Below are 20,081 nucleotides of genomic sequence, written 5' to 3'. Positions count from 1 at the left end.
TTGGAGTCAGAAAGACCTGAGTTCAAATCCAGCCTCAGATACCTATTAGCTGTAACCCTGGGCGAGTCACTTAATCTCTGTTTGCCTTAATCCACTGGAGAAGGATGTGACAAACTATTGTAGTTCTTTGCCAAAAAAATCACATGGACAGTATGCTTCATGAGGTCACAAAGAGTCAGACACAACTGAACAACACTTATCTCACTATCTACTCACCACAATGGCTTTTCTAAACATTTTCATCTCTCCTCAAATCTCCCCTGATTTCCTTTTCTTCTGTACTCTCAGGTGAGAACCTTGCTTCATATATTACTGAAAATAATTGAAGTGAATCCCAGAAAGCTCCCTCTTCTTCCCTTCTCTTTGTCTCACATCAGCCAGATGCCTTGTGCCACTATTTCTTCCTTCACCCTTGTCTAATATGATGAGATGGTCCTTCTCCTTTGTTAAAATTAATCATCTGAAATAAATAAAAAACTGTGGTACAAAGTTACCAAGAAAATATATAATGACTTAATAGTAAGACTAACATTAAATCAGGTCAATTAATGCCTCAGTAATTAGTGACAAAGAAGTGATTTACAGAACTTATTTTTATAACAGAAAAGAGAAATTTAAAAAATGGGAAACTTGTTTTGAACATAATTCAATCGGATAAGACAGGTCATCTGACTAGATAGCTTCTCTCAAGCTTCCTTAACCCAAATTTGTTAAAGTGATATTACCCTAGAAATCCTTGGCCTACAAGTGATGCCTTTCATTACCAGCAATGTCAGGGGAATGTGTGGTTTATAGTTAGTTAGAAGTCATCCCCTATCTTCTAGCTTCCAATATTGCATTACTCAATTTAAACTTAACATCTAGCTCAAGGAAAAAAAGGAGTGTGGGAAGCTTATCCACGAAGTTGGAAAGAGGAACTTAACCTTTAGTCAACCCCTCTTTCTCCAGCTTCTAGAATGAGGAACTTAGTCTTATAATCCTATGATTATTTTATTCCTACAAAGATATACGTCTTCCTCTAAATTATCAGCCTACAAAATGATAGTCTTGCCAGTCTATCTAATTATTAAATCTATAGGTAATCTAAAGCTAAGAGAATATATGTATTAGTTTGGCTTAGATGTTAGGGCTAAATTTTCCTAAAGAAGGGAGCTTTATCCTACCATCAAACTAAAAATAAATCAAAGCAATTAATACTAACTTATTTAAAGGACATTTCTTTTCACCTTGTTGAGACTAACCTTTCCACATATACAAGTGATCCCATTACATCCTATCTTCTCTAGCAAATTGCCCTACCTATCATCTTCATTCTCTTACCTATATTCAGTCTCTCTATGTATCCTGTAAGGTTCTCTACTGCCTAGAAATATGATTGTGTTTCCCATATCTTCAAAATAATCTTCACCTGATTCGCCTATCCCTATTAGCTATCTCTAGTTCTTTCTGTTGCTAAACTCCTTGAGTAAGCCATCTACAATGGGTGCCTCCAATTCCTTTCCTCTCATTCTCTTCTTAACTCTCTACAGTTTGCCTTCCAAATTCATCATTCAACTGAAACTACTTTCTCCAAAGTTACCAGTGATGTCATGATTGACAAGTCTAATAGCCTTTTTTCAGTCTTCATCCTTCTTCTTTTTTTGGGGGGGGGGGAGGCAATTGGGGTTAAGTGACTTGCCCAGGGTCACACAGCTAGTAAGTGTCAAGTATCTGAGGCCGGATTTCAATTCAGGTCCTCCTGAATCCAGGGCCAGTGCTTTATCCACCTTTATCTACCTGCCCCCTTTGCTTTCTATATTCTAAAGAGATTTTTGTCCCCAGCATATCACCAGCTTAACTAGAATGCATAAACTCCAAGAGAACAAAGATTGTAAGATTTAATTTCTGTAACTTGCTCATTGGCAACTGAGTAGGATTTTATCTCAACTTTTATTTTTCCTTAATATGGGTTGATTCTAAACATAAAATATAATGGTATATTTGTCTGTTTGTAACATAGAAAGCTCTTTGGCTAATGTCTATATTTTTCTATTAAGTGAATTATTTTGCAAAATGTTTTTTTTTTTATTAAAAGTAATCTTAATTTCAAGTTGTGGAGAAATGATATAACAATAATTTCTGTTCCTCTTGAGGAAAATGTGTTCAAATGAAATTCATTTCTAGAATTGAAGTTCTCAAAGGAACCAATTAACAAACAAAATCAGTGCCTTTACTGTATATTCTGGTTCCAGGCAGCTTTCACCAGATGGTTTAGTAAAGTAATTAGCAATAATCTGTTAAATGAGTCATTATTTAAATTAGTTGCTAATTTTCCTATCTATTAACCTGCTCGACAGAGTGATACTGGAAAGATCTCTAGTTGCTAATCACTAGAAGTCTAACCTAGTTTTCCCCTCTAATACAGCATTTTGCCTTAATGCTGCAATTAGCAAATGGCTTTCAATAGGCTTTATTGCCAAATAAAATAGGAAAAGTAGGGGAAGAAGAGAGTAATGGAACAAATGAATAGTCTGCATTTACTTTTAAACCAGGTGGTAGATATATGTAGTAGCTCATTAGATTGTTAAATTGTTCCAAATGCTTTTGCTAATTGTTCCTGAGCTCTAAGATCTAATTTCATTAAAAGTATCTGTTTAAGAACAGGATTGAGCAAAGGCATAGGGGTTATGGCCTTTCAGGGCATATCAGGGGAATTTTGCATAGTATAAGCCGCAATGGTGGACTATCAGTGAACTTGAGTGATCCTTAATAATTAATATTTTTTTCACTTCTCTCATCTCTTAGCTTCTCTGTCAGTCTTTGGTTGGAAATTTAGGAACAAAGTACTCAGGATTCACTCCCTCCTCACTTCTACTTCTTATAATCATTAGTTTCCTTAAAGATCAGCTCATGTGTCTCTGACTTGAGGCCTTCACCCAAACCCCCAGTTGCTAGTGTCTCCCTCAACATCAATTACCTGGAATATATTTTGCAAATATCTTTCATATACTCACATACACATTATCTTCCTTTATAAAATGTAAAACCCTTCAGGAAAAGACCTTATTTCATATGTCTTTATATTCCTAGTGCCTAGCATAGTACCCGTCACACAGTAGGCACTTAATAAGTGCTTGCTGATTCATTGAAAATGATAAATCTTAGGTCATTTTAGATTGATACCTAACCAAGCTGTCTTCTTTAGTCAAGTCTAGGAGACCTAAATACTTTTCCTACCTATTCTATTTGTATAGCCTTTTGCTATTTTTGTAATTAATTGAAGACAGCTAGAAGTTAAACAAAAAATGACAGGAAGCTCTTCTACAAATTCCTACAATAAGCCAAGAATATATGTTGTAATATTGTCACATTTTGTTTGTCCGCCAAAAGAAAGCCATCTCTCCTTGGTTTGATTTTTAAGTTATTTCTTTTCTTTTCTTTTCTTTTTAGGCAATTGGAGTTAAGTGACTTGCCTAGGGTCACACAACTAGTAAGTGTTAAGTGTCTGAGGCCGGATTTGAACTCAGGTCCTTCTGACTCCAGGGCCAGTGCTCTATCCATTGCACCAGCTAGCTGCCCAAGTTATTTCTATATGGATCGTATTCAATTTCTAATGCAGAGAAAATTGATTTTTTTTTGTCCAACTCTACATACAAATAGGGAATAATGGTTCTGAGTAAAGTTCTGCATGTAAAATATTCCAAGTTCATATTGTAAAAAATATCCAAGTTCAACAAGTAAAATGTCCAAATGGCAGTAAAGCATAGTGGCTTGTTTTTAGCTTGCTTTGTAGACACAAAACAGGCAACTTATTTTTCTATGAACATTTATTGCCTTGTTTTGTATCTACCCCATGTATCTTGGAGGATTTCTCTCTTAAAATTATATACTTTTTGGAGTAAGATGAGCATGTATACTAAATTATAGAATTTTTTGAAAACAAACTGTTTTAGAAATAATTTTATGAAATGAGCTAATTTCAAATGCCTAGGAACATAACAGGAAATACTGCATAAAAATCCATGCATATCCCATATCCCCTTCAATATTTGTTGTTTCTCTTTTCTGTTATATTAACCAATCTGATAGGCATGAGGTAGTACCTCAGAGTTGTTTTAATTTGCCTTTCTATAATCATAGTGACTTAAAGCATTTTTATATGACTATTGACCACTTGGATTTCTTCTTCTGAAAACTGCCTATTCATTTTCTTTTACCACCTATCAATTGAGGAATTGCTTGTATTCTTATAAATACAACTAAGTTCTCTATATATTTGAGAAATTAGGCCTTTATCAGAACAACTTGCCCATAAACATTTTTCCCAATTTTCTGCTTTCCTTCTAATTTTCTAATTTCTAATAATAATTGGATTTGAGCAAAAAAAATTAATTTAATGTAATGAAAATTAACCATTTTAAGTTCATGTGATGCTCTATCTCTTCTTTAGTCATAAATCCTTCCCTTATCAATAGATCCAACAGATAAAATATTCCATGTTCCCTAATTTGCTTATAATATTAACCTTATTATCTAAAACATGTACCAATTTTGATCTTTTCTTGGTATATGGTGTGAGATGTTGGTCTATGCCTAGTTTCTGCCAAACTGCTTTCTAGTTTTCCTAGCAATTTTTGCCAAATAGTGAGTTCTTATCCCGAAAGCTTAGATCTTTACATTTACCAAACACTAGATTACTATAGTTATTTGCTACTATGTATGGTATACCTAATCTATCCCACTGATCCACCACTCCATTTCTTTTTTTTTAATTATAAAAGTATTTTATTATTTTCCAGTTACATGTAGAGACAGTTTTCAACATTTGTTTTTATAAGATTTCTAGTTTCAAATTTTTCTTCTTCCCCCCTCCCCAAGACAGCAAGTAATCTGATACAGGTTATCAACACTCCATTTCTTTCTTTCTTTCTTTCTTTTTAAGCAGGGCAATGAGGGTTAAGTGACTTGCCCAAGGTCACACAGCAAGTTAGTGTCAAGTGTCAGAGGTCACATTTGAACTCAGTTCCTCCTGAGAGCTGGTGCTTTATCCACTGTGCCACCTAGCTGCCCCCCAACACTCCATTTCTTTTTTTTTTTTTTTTAGTGAGGCAATTGGGATTAAGTGACTTACCCAGGGTCACACAGCTAGTAAGTGTTAAGTGTCTGAGACCAGATTTGAACTCAGGTACTCCTGACTCCAGGGCTGGTGCTCTATCCACTGCGCCACCTAGCTGCCCCCTTTTTGTTGTTGTTGTTTGTTTGTTTTTTGTTTTGTTTTTTGTTTTTCCAACACTCCATTTCTTAACCAGGACCAGATTGTTTTGATAATCACCACTTTGGAAAACAGTTTGAGATTTGGTACTGGAGGCCACCTTTCTTCACATTTTATTTCATTGATTCTCTTGACCTTTTATTGTTCCAGATGCATTTTGCTATTATTTTTCTAACTTTATAAAATTATCTTAATAGTAAATTAATTTAGGTAGAATTGTCATTTTTATTATATTGACTCAGCCTACTCATGAGCAATTAATATTTCTCTAGTTGTTTAGATCTGACTTGATTTGTGTGAAAAGTGTTTTATAATTCTGTTCATATAGTTCCTGGGTTTGTCTTGGCAGGCAAACTCCAAAATATTTTATATAGTCTACTGTTATTTTAAATGGAATTTCCCTTTCTATCTCTTCCTGCTGGATTTTGTTGATAGTGTGTAAAAAGCTAATGATATGTGTGGATTTATTTTGTATCCTGCAACTTTGTTGAAGTTGTTAATTGTTTCAAGTAGGTTTTTAGTTATTTCTTTAGGATTTTCTAAGTATACCATCATATCATCTGTTAAGAGTGATAGTTTTGATGACATAACTATAAATGTGAACACATTTGAAGCACAGTCATACATGTGGGGTGAATGTAGAGAGTTGGAGTGGGATCCATTATGCTTTGGCTGGAGCAAGGAAAGAAGTAGCAATTATTATTTCAGACAGAACAGAGGCAAAAATAGATATAGTTGGGGGATATGGGGAGGGAAACTATATTTTGCTGAGGGGTACCATGGACAATGAAGTCATATCAATACTTAACATGTATACACCAAATGGTATAGCATCTAGGATACTGAAGGGAAAGTTGAGGACCAGATGGATTGACAAGTGAATTTCTATCAAACTTTTAAAGAACAATTAATCCCAATACTATATAAATTATTTGAAAAAATAAGAACTTCAAAAAAGCTGGAAAAGACATGTATGAAATGATATATTAGGAAGTGAGCAGAACCAAGAGAATACTCTACAAAGAGACAGCAATATTGTTTGATGAAGATCTGTGAATGACTTGACTATTGTCAGCCATGCAGTAATCAAAGCGAATCCTGAAGGAAAATTGATGAAACATACTATCCACCTCCAGGGAAAGAACTAATATTGATGGAATAGATTGGGGTATGCTATTTTTCACATTCTTTCATTAAGTGAAAAATATGGTGATGTTTTCCATGATCATATATGCATAACCCATATCAGATTATTTACCGCCTCAGGGATGGGACAGGGGAGGGGGCAAGGGAGGGAAAGAGATTGGAATAGAAAAATATAAACAATAATATTCAATCTGGAAAGGTGAGGGAGGGGTCTACTGGAAAGGATACAGGAGGTATACATGTACTTACACACACACACATATTGTGCATTTATGAGGTTTTTAGGTATTATTTATATAGTAATTATATTTAAACAAATTTGTCATATAAATTAGTTATATAAATTGATATGTATTTTTTATTTATAAAACAATTATTTAAGAAATTAAAATACTAAGTTATATATATTAAAATATATCTCGGTATATCTAAATGTAATAATGTAGAAAATTTACATTATATGTCATATATGTGTCTGTGTATATTATCTCTTTGATATATAATATAATTACATATTACAAATAAAATTAAAAATTAAAAAGTGATAATTTTGTTTCATCATTGCCTATTTTAATTCCTTTAATTTCTTTTTCTTCTCTAATTGCTTTAGCTAACATTTCTAGTACAATATTGAATAAAAGTAATCACAACAGACATCCTTCCTTCATCCCTGATCTTTTTGGGAATGTTTCTAGCTTACCTCCATTATAGATAATGCTTGTTGATGGTTTTAGATAGATACTGCTATAAAAAGGAAACTGGGAGGCCTTTCTGGGCAAAGAAACAAACTTTATTAAAAAAAAAAAAAGAGCAAAGGTGGTGATCTTCAGTCTGCCCTATATGGATGAGACCACAAGACACAAAGTTCAGAGTTATTTATAGGTCTCTTAATTTATGTATGGTGCAACAAAGTCCTCTAGACACTGATTCATGTGTGGCAGATTACACTTTGCAAATTTTTATGTGCTAACTTTGTGCTTTCCATGATGTATCAATTTTACAGGGCTTTCTTATTTCATCAGGCCCTTTATACTTTCAGAGGACTTTCTTCATCGTTTTAATATGAAGATTAATATATACATGTGATTATTATGATCACATACTTTAGATACGCACTTTATAACTATTATGGTCACATTCCTGAGATTAGTTAACACAGGGTATTCACTTGAAACGACATCATAGTTTGTTACACAGGTTTTTACTCAGGACTATATTCTCTTAAATAAATCAAACAATTACTTCTAATCCTATTAAAATGATTGTAGCTGATAAATGATTAGCAAAGTAAAGCACTAAAGACATTGATTATTAATCTTTCCTGTTTTCATATAAAGAAAGACTCAATTGATTGCTTTCTAGTGTTTTTAATAGGAATGGGTATTGTATTTTGTCAAAGCTTTTTTTGCATTTATTGATATAATCATATGATTTCTGTTGGTTGTGGTATTTATATGGTCAATTATGCTAATAGTTTTGCTAATATTGGACCAACCCTGCACTCCTGGTATAAATCCCACCTAGTCATAGTGTATGATTCTGGTGATACATTGCTATAATCTCCTTTCTAGTTTTTATTTAAAACTTCTGCATTAATATTCATTAGGGAAATTGACTTATTGTTTTCTTTCTCTATTTTGACTCTTCCTGTTTTAGGTATCATTCCATATTTGTGTCACAAAAGGAATTTTGTAGGACACCACCTATTTTTCCCAAATACTTTACAGAGTAATGAAATTAATCATTTTCTAAATGTTCACTTGTAAATCCCTCTGGCTCAGGGGCAGGATGGAGGACAGGTTGGGGGTAGAGTTAGGGAGTTCATTGATGGCTTGTTTTGAAATAGGGTTATGTATTTTATTCCTCTTTAATATTTAGAATTTATATTTTTGTAAATATTAATGAATTTCACTTAAATTTGTCAGATTTATTGGCAATACAGTTGGGCAAAATAGCTCCTAATAATTGCTTTAATTTCCTCTTCATTCCTGGTGAATTCACCCTTTTCATTTTTTTTGTTTTGTTTTGTTTTGTTTTTGTGGGGAAATGAAGGTTAAGTGACTTGCCTAGGGTCACACGGCTAGTATGTGTCAAGCGTCTGAGGCCAGATTTGAACTCAGGTTCTCCTAAATCCAGGGCTGGTGCTTTATCTAATGAGCCACCTAGCTGCCCCCTTTATATTTTTGATACTGGTCATTTGATTTTCCTCTATTTTAGTCAAATTAACTAATGATTTATCTATTTCATATGTTTTTTATAAAACCAGCTCCTAATTTTATTTATTAGTTCAATGACTTTCTTACTTTCAATTTTATTAGTTTTTCCTCTGATTTTCAAGATTTTTAGTTTGGTGTATGATTGGGGATTTTTTATTTATTCATCTTCTAGTTGTTTTATTTTTAGTTGTACAACTAATTCATTGATATGCTCTTTCTCTATTTTATTGATGTAAGTGTGCAGAGAGATAAATTTTCTTCTAAGTATTGCTTTTGCTGCATAACAAAGTTTGGTATATTTTCTCATTATTGTCATTTTCTTTAGTGAAATTATTGATTGTTTCTATGATTTGTTTTTTTTTTTGCCCACTCACACTTTAGAATTGTATTATTTACTTTCCTTAATTGATTTAATTTCTTTACACTGCATGTATTTTTTTTTGCATTATAATCTGAAAAAAATTCAATTAATATTTCTGCTTTTCTGTATTTTATTGTGAGGATTTTATGCCTCAATACATGAGTCTTGTACTTGAAAGTCAAATTTTCTTTTTTTGTTTTGTTTTTTTGTGGGGTAATGAGGGTTAAGTGACTTGCCCAGGGTCACACAGCTAGTAAGTGTCAAGTGTCTGAGGCCGGATTTGAACTCAGGTCCTCCTGAATCCAAGGCCATGCTTTATCTACTGTACCACCTAGCTGTCCCCTGAAAGTCAGATTTTCTACTCAGCTCTGGTCTATTCATCAGGAATGCTTGAAGGTCCTCTATTTCACTGAATATTTATTTTTTCCTCTGAAATATTGTACACAGTTTTCTGGGAGATTATTCTTATCATATTCCAAGCCCTCTAATACTTTAATGTAGAAGCTGCTAAAAGTCATGTTATCAAGACTGTGGCCCCACAATATTTGAAATGTTTCTTTTCTGACTGCTTACAGTATTTTCTCCTTGATCTGAGAACTCTGGAATTAAGCTATAATATTCTTAAGAGTTTTCATTTGGGGATGTCTTTCAGGAAGTGATTGATAGATTATTTACATCTCTACCCTCTGGTTTTAGAAGATGAGGCCATTTTCTTTGATAATTTCTTAAAATATGACAGGCAGGCTTTTGTTTTTTTATCATGGCCTTCAGGTAGTCCAATTGTTTTTCCACTGAGGTATTTTTTTTTTCCTATGGTTTTATTCTTTTGATTTTGTTTCATTGTTGTTTTTTTTATTTCTTATGTAAATTATTTTCTTCAGTGAGGTTTTTTTTTTTTTTACCTCTTTTCCATTTGGCCACTTTTGCTTCTTAAAGAGTTCTTTTCTTCAGTGAATTTTTGGACTTCTTTTTCCATTCCACATTGGATAAATTGCTGGGCCTGAAATTAGGAAAACTCATCTTCCTGAGTTCAAATGTGGCCTCAGACACTATCTGTGTGACCTGAGCCAAGTCACTTAACCCTGTTGGACTCAAAGACCTGTAAAATGAGCTGGAAAAAGAAATGGCAGACCACTTCAATATCTTTGCCAAGAAAATCCAATGCTCTCACAAAGAGTCCGATGTAACTGAAATGATTTAACAACAACAAAATCTTGCTTTTTGAGACATTCCCTTCAGTGGATTTTTTTGACTCTTTTACCATTTAGCCAGTCTGTTTTTTAAAATATTATTTTCTTCAGTGTTTTTTGTGCCTCCTTTACCAAGCTGTTGACCTTTTTTCATAATTTCCTTGTATCAATCTCTTTTCTTTTCCCAATATTTCCTCTAACTCTCTTATTTGATTTTTAAAATCCCTTTTGAGCTCTTCCAGGAATTCTTTTTCGGGGATCTGTGAGCAATTCACTTTTTTTTTCTTTGAAACTTTGCATGTAGCTATTTGATTTCACTTTCTTCTGAGTTTCTGTCTTGTTTTTCCCTGTCACCATAGTAACTTTATATGATCAAGCTATTCTTTTGATGTTTGCTTATTTTCCCAGCCTATTTCTTGATTTATAACTTAAATTTGAACTCTTCTCCTGGGAAGAGGGGACACTTTCCCAAGCTGCAAATTTTTCTTGCTCCTGTTTTCAGAGCTAACTCTTGGGGTCTGTAGATTTTGGGTTCTTCCGAGGTGGTATGATCTTAAGAAGTGTAGTCACTGCTCTCTTGGATTGTGCTCTAGTCTTTGACTAACCACAAGCACTCTTCTTTACTATGGAACTGTAACCTGGGCCCCAGCACCCCTGTAGCAACAAGCACTCATGAGCTAGTGCTCCTCTTACCTCTAGGACGGAGACCCAGAACTGAGTATGGGCAAGGTGACAGAGTCCTACACCCAGTAGTAGCAAAAGGTACCTTGGAGAATAATTTTATAAATCTCAGATGAGTCTTTCCTTTACTCCACGAAAATGGCTCTGCCTCTTTCTCAGTTGCCTTCCTTTAAAGGAATGACAGTAATTTACTGGTGGAGTGGGGCACTACAAAAGGGTTCTCTTCATGGTATAATGTAAATCTTATAAATGGAGTTATATACTAAGAAAAGAAAACCAGGAATGTCTGCCCAGAAAATTTCCACTGGCTGGTCTGGCTAATATGAAAACTGTAGTAGAATGTTTGGTATAAATATGTATGATTATACATAAACATGGTGTAGGTGCAGAATGTCATCTTGAATAGCAATTTTTGTGTGGCTGTAGAGTGGGCTGTGATTTTCATGTAGTTTGTTGTGCTTTGTTTCATATGTATTTGCCATTTAGATAGGATAAATGTCTGTGTCAGCTATATACTTTCACTACTAACAGTAAGTGTAGAGAGGAAGATTTTGTTTTAATTCAGGGATTGTTGAATTTAATGACTGGAAAATATATATGTTTTTAAAATGTATGTGGTAATTTTTAAAGATAATCCCTCATGTAAAGATAAAGATCATCTTGACTACAAAAAAGTCTTTAATCTCATAATCCAAGATTTTTATGTCAAAGCTGAATGAATTGTATGATCTATGTCAATTTAGATTATAAATGAATTGGGCAGGAAAATATCTTGTTTGGTATGTTGGCATCCATTTGTCGATACATGAAAAAATTGTCATTTGAAACACCATTCAGATGTTGTCTATCTTCCTTATTTCATCCAGACATCAATACGATGCTTCTGTGGATTCTTGAACTTTATGCAGACCATAAAAACATCTTTTCTTAAGGCTAGATAGTTTGCTTTTATTAGAAGATAATGTGCCTAATCACATATTCCTTAGTGTTGAGATACATTTTCAGTTTTTGTTTTTGTTTTGAGGGGGAGGGCAGTGAGGGTTAAGTGATTTGCCCAGGGTCACACAACTAGTGTCAAGTGTCTGAGGCTGGATTTGAACTCAGGTCCTCTTGAATCCAGGGCTGGTGCTTTATCCACTGTACCACCTAACTACACTGAGATATATTTTCTTTTTTGTTTGTTTGTTTGTTTGTTTTTGGGGGGGGGGCAATGGGGGTTAAGTGACTTGCCCAGGGTCACACAGCTAGTAAGTGTCAAGTGTCTGAGGCCGGATTTGAACTCAGGTACTCCTGAATCCAGGGCCAGTGCTTTATCCACTGTGCCACCTAGCTGCCCCCGAGATATATTTTCAAAAGATTAAATCTAAAAGTCATGAGGGTGAGAATTTATTGAAGAATGGATCTTTGTAACATAACAGAACTCTCTTATGGGTAGTTTTTCACAAGGTAGTTTTGGGGTTTCCCATTTTTTTTTAAAGTTTCCATGCTTAAAGAGAATGTTAACTCATTCATTATGTTGGCATTAAGGATAAGTTAATATAAGGAAACTTTGTATGGAATATTAATAAAAATAAATGACTTGAAAGGTGGTCAAAGGGTTTTAGGAAACCTCTCTAGGAACTATGCAACTGCCATAATTAATCTCCCACCATTCATCTACATGAACCTTCTGCTCTAGCCATACAGGTTTACTTATTGTCCCCCTAACATATTATTTATATTTTCATGACTTTACTAAGGCTCTTCTCCCCATCTGGCACATTCTTCCATCTTGCCTGAATCCTGCCTTTTCTTCAAAGCTCTGCTCAACTTCCCTGATGACTTCCTCAGTGATTTCCCAATTTGAACACATCAAACTCATCCTCACTCCCTTAATCCACATATAGTCTTGTATTATTATTTTTAATATATATGCCCTTTCTCTCTGACTAAAATTTAAGTTCTTTGAGGGCAGAGTTTTGGTCCCCCGACACCAACTCTGTAATACAAACCTAAATAGTCATTTAGGTATTTATACCTATCTATGATCATGTGCTCTAGATAGTAATGTTCCCACTCCAAAGATTGGTAAACTAGCATTCATAGAAGAAAAAAATCTAGGGGCAGCTAGGTGGCACAGTGGATAGAGCACTGGCCTGGATTCAGGAGGACCTGAGTTCAAATCCGGCCTTAACACTTAACACTTACTAGCCGTGTGACCCTGGGCAAGTCACTTAACCCCAAATGCCTCACCAGAAGAAGAAGAAGAAGAAGAAGAAGAAGAAGAAGAAGAAGAAGAAGAAGAAGAAGAAGAAGAAGAAGAAGAAGAAAACAAATCTTATTGATATGCCTAAAAAATCAACATATTGTGAATCATGATATTCTTGGCAATTAAATGGGCCTGTAATAGGAAATTACTAATTGTCAATCCAAGGCAGTTATCAAATCCTTATCTTAGGAGAAGATTAGACATTCATTGTTTTCCTCTTGGTTTTTGAAATACATTTATGTGAAAGGTAAAATCAATGTTTTATTTTGCTACTATATGGATACTTCTGCATTAGATAATTATCCAGATAATTTGTATAGTTCATTTCATATTTAGATTATATTTCTTTTTGTTTTTCTTTTTTAATTTTTAAACTTCTTAGTTACATTCACACTGCAAGTCAGTTTGAGAAGGGAAAAGGAGGCAGATTCAGCATAGTAAGTGGTGGCTTAAAAAAATTATTTAAGAAGGCAGCTAGGTGGAGCACTGGAAAAAGCATGGACCCTGAATTGAGGAGGACCCCTAAGTCTGGCCTCAGACACTTGACACTTACTAGCTGTGTGACCCTGGGCAAATCACTTAACCCTCATTGCCCTGAAAAAATTATTTATTTAAGTATATTTTAAAATTACTATATATGAATATAGTCTCAGCTAACTGGTAAATTCATGATTCAAGCTCCTTGAGTATCTGTAGTTAGAGTTTGAAATGTAATTATAGCCATTTTTTCAAGCTGATAGTCACTTTTACTGACTGACAAATGATTTTTGAAAGCTTAAAAACATACTGATTTTGTTGAGTCATTTTTTTCAATTCTGTTCCACTATTCATGACCCTTTGGGGGGTTTTCTTGGCCAAGATATTGAAGTAGTTTATCATTTCCTTCCCTGGCTCATTTTACAGATGAGGCACTGAGGCAAACAGTTAAGTGACTTGTCCAGGTTCACAGAGCTACTAAGTGTCCAATGTTGTATTTGAATTCAGGAAAAGGAGTCTTTCTGACTCCAGGCCTAGCATTCTAACCACTGCACCACCTTATAGATATAGTCCTTGCTCTATTAAATCTAGCAAAAATAACACAATAATCTCACTCCTTTTTTCTTTTCTTCTCCCTTTTTTTTTATAGCTGCAGATTCTTATTGATACTGGAAGCAGTAACTTTGCAGTGGCAGGTGTCCCTCATAGATATATAACTTCATACTTTGACACTGAGAAGTAAGTATGGAATGTGAGGTTTGAAGTTGACTGGGTTTTTTGTGCTGCTTGAAATGGTATCTCTCTTTTTTTTTTTTACCTTTTTTTTTTTTTGGCGGGGCAGTGAGGGTTAAGTGACTTACCCAGGGTCACACAGCTAGTGTCAAATGTCTGAGGCCAGATTTGAACTCAGGTCCTCCTGAATCCAGGACTGGTGCTTTATCCATTGTGCCACCTAGCTGCCCCTGAAATGGTATTTCAAAATGTACATGCAAAAAATTAATTATCTTGCTGCTTTTGTGGAAGAGGAATAATATCAATTCAGTAAAGTCCTTTTTGGTTTTAATCTTGGTAATCACATTTAAAGTGATACCTTCTATAAGACAAAGACTGTACAGATCTGCTATTCTTTAAGAAAATATGATATGTTAAGGTAAAGCTGAATGAGCATCTGCCAATGTAATGTAGATAGGATTCATACGTTAAAGCTTGACTTGAGCCCTAAAAGCCTTTCCATCTCTGCATTTATCTAAAATTAAAATACAAACCCATAAAACAAATAAATTAGGGGTGATTACTGTATCCTAAAATAAGTCACTGTAGGATTCTTTTAAATAGTGAATTAAAAATCAGATGAACTTTATAGATTAGCAGTTGACCAATAACTTTTGGTAGCATTTCCAATGCGAAGAAATGTTTCTATATTATATTTTTATTCTACTCCCTCTATTGTTTTTAAAGATAGTAAGTAGTAAACAAAGTGAAATTAATTCAATATCAATGTAAAGGTTAAAGAATTTGTCTAAAACATGGCATTGTTTAGCAGAGTTAAAAATAACGCATTAAGGTTAACCTAGATGTTCTCTTAGTAGTAATATATGACATATTGGATAAGTAAAGATTTAATGCCCTCATTCTCGAAGAAAAGGAATAGAATTTATATATTAAATATTACAGTTTTGTTGAAGAGAGAAAGAAAAGGGTCTTTTGAGGCATCTTGCAGTTGAGGAAATCATTGATACATGAGAATGTAATTATTGATATTCTGCAATATGTTCTATTGTGATTATTCCATACCAACTTGCCTTTTCAACTATACATCCAGTGCTCTTCAAATGATCGCATATCCCATGCTGGTCCACTAAAAATACTTTATATGCATCAAGGAAGATGAATTAGACTTGTATTTTATCCTTTACAGTCTAAATATCATGCATTTGGGGGGTAAAAAAGAAAAACAAAAGTAGAGAAATTACCTTCTCTCATCACTTACATGGAACCATCCACTGAGGACTGTGTTCCTATCCCTTACCCCTTCTTTGATCCTCCTGTTTTCCCAAAAATAGACTAAAACAAATTAACAAAAAGCTCTTTTGTGATGCTTAGCTTTCCTTACTAGTTTTAGTTTATTCTGTGCTTTAGTACTCATAACATTATTCTTATAGGATCTTGCCACAACTTCACATTCATCCACTGACACCTGTCCTATTTTTATCATTTGCATTTGGTTTTTAAAAAAATCTAAGCTGGTGGATACACTGTTTTCTATCTATTTATATATTTGTGACAACTTTTTCTTCTCCCATGGAAATTATTTCTCTATGTGTCTTTAAAATTTCATTCGTCAATTTTTTAGAAGGCTAGATGTGTGGGCACTGAAATATTATCTATCCTTTCCCTAAGCCCTTTGAAATTTGCTTTACTATAATCTTGGATATGTTTCAGCCTACTTTCAGACACCTTTTCTCTATGTAATAAATTCTAAAATGTAGATGTCACTTCTTCCCAAGAATATCATCATTTTTTTTTTTACCAGCTGTCTGTGCAACTGAGGTCTCCAGTCATTCCTATAATCTATTTCTCTACCTTGCTTGTAGTTTGGTTCTCGAACTCATTACTTATTTCCTCTTTCTTTCCAAGTGGCCTCTAATTATATTCTGGTGACAAAGATCATTTGTTTTATCTTTCAGTGATCTTCACTCAGATGTTCTCCCACATGCTTCCTTTTTCTGTTTCCTAGATTTACATACTCAAGTATACTTTCTCAAGATAAAGAGGCTCTTAAAAGTCTTAGTGTAGTTTTAAGCTGTAATAGCGTGAGACACAGAGACTTTAATAGCTTAAAATTGCACTAAGACTTTTGGGTCCACAATACAATGCTAGCCTGGGCCTCTTTTGTTTTAACTTTTTATGTTTCTTTTGAATACAGTATATCCATCGAGAGCTATACACCAGAATTATATGTCACTTGCTTCATGCCATCAAGTCTCAGTCAAATTGGCCTTCTTACATTAGAACCTAGTTCCCCTTGCTTTTTTTCCCCTAAACTGTGTGTGTGTGTGTGTGTGTGTGTGGATACATATAGATCGTGTATCTTGTCTGGCTGTTTGTGTGTCTGTGTATTTGAGGCTATAAATTTACAAATGGATCTCTTTTTAAACTACATCTCCTATGAAGTTACTGATATTTCAGTGACTATTTTTCCCCTATATTACAACTGCCCTCTATAATATCTAGCTTCATGGTTAAAGTAAGACAGATTTTCTCCTCCTATCCTTTCCTTAAAATGTTTTTATTGCTATTTTCTGTTTCTTACATCATCACAGTAATTCCGGGTATACCTCCCGACCTGCTCCCCAAAGAGCCATCCCAAATAGTAGTATTTGATCAGTGTGTAAGAACCACCTCTATCAGAAGAGAAAAAAGACCACAAAGCGAATGCATACCATTCTGGGCTCACACACTAGGTGTTGGTTGGTGAGCACTTTCCTCTTTAGGTAATATAGGACTTCTGAACTCTGCTTGAGGACATGCACTCTCTCTTAGAGACAGTATGGTGTTGGGGGGTTTTCGGCTTGTGTTAAAATGTGGTCAGTGCTCTCCTAATATTTAATATACTTTAATAGATGTTTACTACTTAAATAGTACAATAGCCATTAATTTCTAAGTAGCAATATTTTAGAAACCCCAGCCTTGTCCTCCAATAATTTAGCCAGAAATAGCTAGTCCAATAATAATTTTTAAAATACTGTTGTCTACACTTACTTCTTAACTCTTTGTACTCCTGGCTTCCAAACTCATCCTTCAACACAAACTGCTGTCTCCAAAGTTGTCAGTTGTCTTTTTTTTTTTGTCAATTGTCTCTTAATTGCCAAATCTAATATCCTTTTCTTGACGTTCATTCTTAATTTCTCTGCAGCATTTAACAAAATCATACTCCTCTTGATACTCTATTCTCTCTAGATTTTCATAATACTATGATCACTTAGTGTTCTTCCTACCTATCAGATCACTTCCTTTCAGTCCCTTTTTTTGCTATGTCCTCATACAGTTCATACCTGATAATCATGAGTGTCCCGCAGGACTTTGTCCTGAGTCTTTTCCTCTTCTATACTGTTTCACTTGGTGATCTCATTAGCTCCCAAGGTTTCAATTATCTATTTGAAGGTGATTCTTAGATCAACTTAGTTGGCCCTAAGATGTCTTCTAAGCTCCAGTATCATATCTCCAAATGCCTATTGGGCATCTTAAACTCTATGTGCTCTAGGCATCTTAAATTCAACATGTCCGAAACTGAACTCATATTTCCCCTCAAATCCTTCCCTGTTCCAAAATTCCCTATTATTTTAAAGGGTACAACCATCTTCCCAGTCATCTGGATTCTCAGCCTGTGTCATCTCCAACTCCTTACTCTCCCCCTCATAACAACAACAACTGCAATAATCACTTAACATTTAAATAATGTCTACTATGTGCCAGGCACTGTGCTACGTGCTTTACAGTTATTGTCTCATGTGATCCTCACAACAATCCTGAAAAGTAAGCGCTATTATTATCCTCATTTTGCAGACGAGGAAACTGAGGGAAACAGAAATTAAATGATTAGCCCAGGGTCACACAAGTAGTATGTGTCTGAGGCTGGATTTGAATTTAGGACATCTTGAATCCACTGGTACTATATCCACTATGCTATTGAGCTGCCCCTAATATCCAATTAATTATCAAGTCCTATCATTTCTAACTTCTCAACATCTCTTGTATATGACCCTTCTCTCCTATGACACTGCTACCTCCCTGATTCAGTCTTTCATGACCTGGAATAGCCAAATATTTAGTCGGCTTCCCTCAAGTGTTACCCCTTTCCTATTGATTCTCCATTGATCTGGCATACTGATCTTTCTAAACTGCAGGATCTCACCATATCATCTCTCTCCCATTCCAAAAACTCCAGTGGCTCCCCATCACCTCCAATTTTTTCCCAATGGATAAGTATTTATGTTTTTTAAAAATTTTAATAAATACTTTTATTTAAAGTTTTGAATTCCAAATTCTATCCCTCTTCTCCTCCTTCCCCTTTCCCCTCCTTGAGGTGGTAAGCAATCAGATATATGTGTAATTATGTAAAAACATTACCTTATTGATAATTGTGTATAAGAAAACAAATAACAGAAAGAAATGAAAGAAATAAAGTGAAAAATATCATACTTCAGCCTATATTTAATCAATATCAGTTGTTCTTTCTTTGGAGGTGGATAATATGCATCATCATTAGTCCTCTGGGATTGGCTTAGATCATTGTATTGCTGAGAGTAGTTGTCATTCACAGTACTTCATCCAACATTATTACTGCTCACTTCCCTATACATCAGTTCACATAAGTCCTTCCAGGCCTTTCTGAAATCATCCTGTTTGTCATTTCACCTCCAAAATTTAATAGAAAATCATTTATTTGACCTTTAATGACTCCTTTATAATCTGCTCCCTTCCTACCTTTTCAGTTTTCTTGACTCTGTTCATGTTCCTGTATTCTATCACCCAGTGACAATGGTCCACTTGCTAGTCACCCCATGATACCCTAACTCCTAACTCCAGGCATGTCCCCAGGCTGGCCATGTTTGAATTTTTTCTTTTTTCATCTCTGCTTCCCAGGCTTCCTTCAAGTCTCAACTAAAGTCTTATCTCCTCCATGAAGGCTTTCCCAGTGCTCCTTGATCTTAGTGTCTCACCCCTGATAATCATATCCAAAGTATCCTGAATATATTGTGTTTGTGCATAGTTTTTCACATTTTATCTCCCCCATTAGACTGGGAAGTCCTTTCCTTATAACCCCAGTGAGTTACAAAGTTATAATAGTAATAATAATAACATAATGACCAGTAGGTTATTAAACACCCTATAGCAGTAGGTGTTTAATAAAAGATACTTTAGTCTGACTGAAAAGTCAGCTTTACATATTCCAGAGTCATTGTTACCAATGATAACAATAATATCATCATCCTGAGAACTTTGAAATTCCAAATTTAAACGACTAGTCAGTCAGTCTTAAAAAGATAAGTATAGTACCTGGAGGCTAAGGGGGTGGAGAGTCTCATGAATGGTTAGTAAAGAAACTTCTTTACCTTGTTTATTCTTCTTTTTTCCTCATGTCCTGTTCACATCTTCTTAAGTCCAAACACTTCAGTTTCTTCTCCTCACCAAGTTTAGTTTCTGGCCTTCACAGTTCCAATACCTTATAAATATCCTATACAATTTCTTCTCCTTTTCTTCCTCCTTCAGCTCAACTCCTTTACCTTCTCCCATTATTTCTACCATACAACCATCTCCTATGAAAATCAGAAGTAGAAGAGGTTCTAAACTCTCTTTGTTCTCTTTCCCCGTTTCCTTACTTCACTGTACCATATTACAGTGCTTAGAGAAAAGAAAATGCTTATTGGGGCAGCTAGATGGCGCAGTGGATAGAGCACCGACCCTGGAGTCAGGAGTACCTGAGTTCAAATCTGTCCTCAGACACTTA

The 20,081-nt window shown here is 34.6% G+C and overlaps 1 protein-coding gene across 1 annotated transcript in view; it reads left to right on the top strand.

Annotated features, from left to right (window-relative positions):
- The window catches only part of BACE2 (beta-secretase 2), a 101,898-nt gene that overhangs the window by 20,091 nt on the left and 61,726 nt on the right, over positions 1-20,081 (top strand). The window contains exon 2 of the mRNA XM_043997426.1: positions 14,220-14,308. Within this exon, the coding sequence (XP_043853361.1) occupies positions 14,220-14,308 (89 nt within the window). The remainder of the gene's footprint in view (positions 1-14,219; positions 14,309-20,081) is intronic.

Source organism: Dromiciops gliroides, chromosome 3 (genome assembly GCF_019393635.1).
Source record: "Dromiciops gliroides isolate mDroGli1 chromosome 3, mDroGli1.pri, whole genome shotgun sequence".
Lineage (NCBI taxonomy): Eukaryota > Metazoa > Chordata > Mammalia > Microbiotheria > Microbiotheriidae > Dromiciops > Dromiciops gliroides.
Note: the sequence above shows the minus strand (reverse complement) of the source record. Positions and strands in the feature narration are given on the sequence as shown.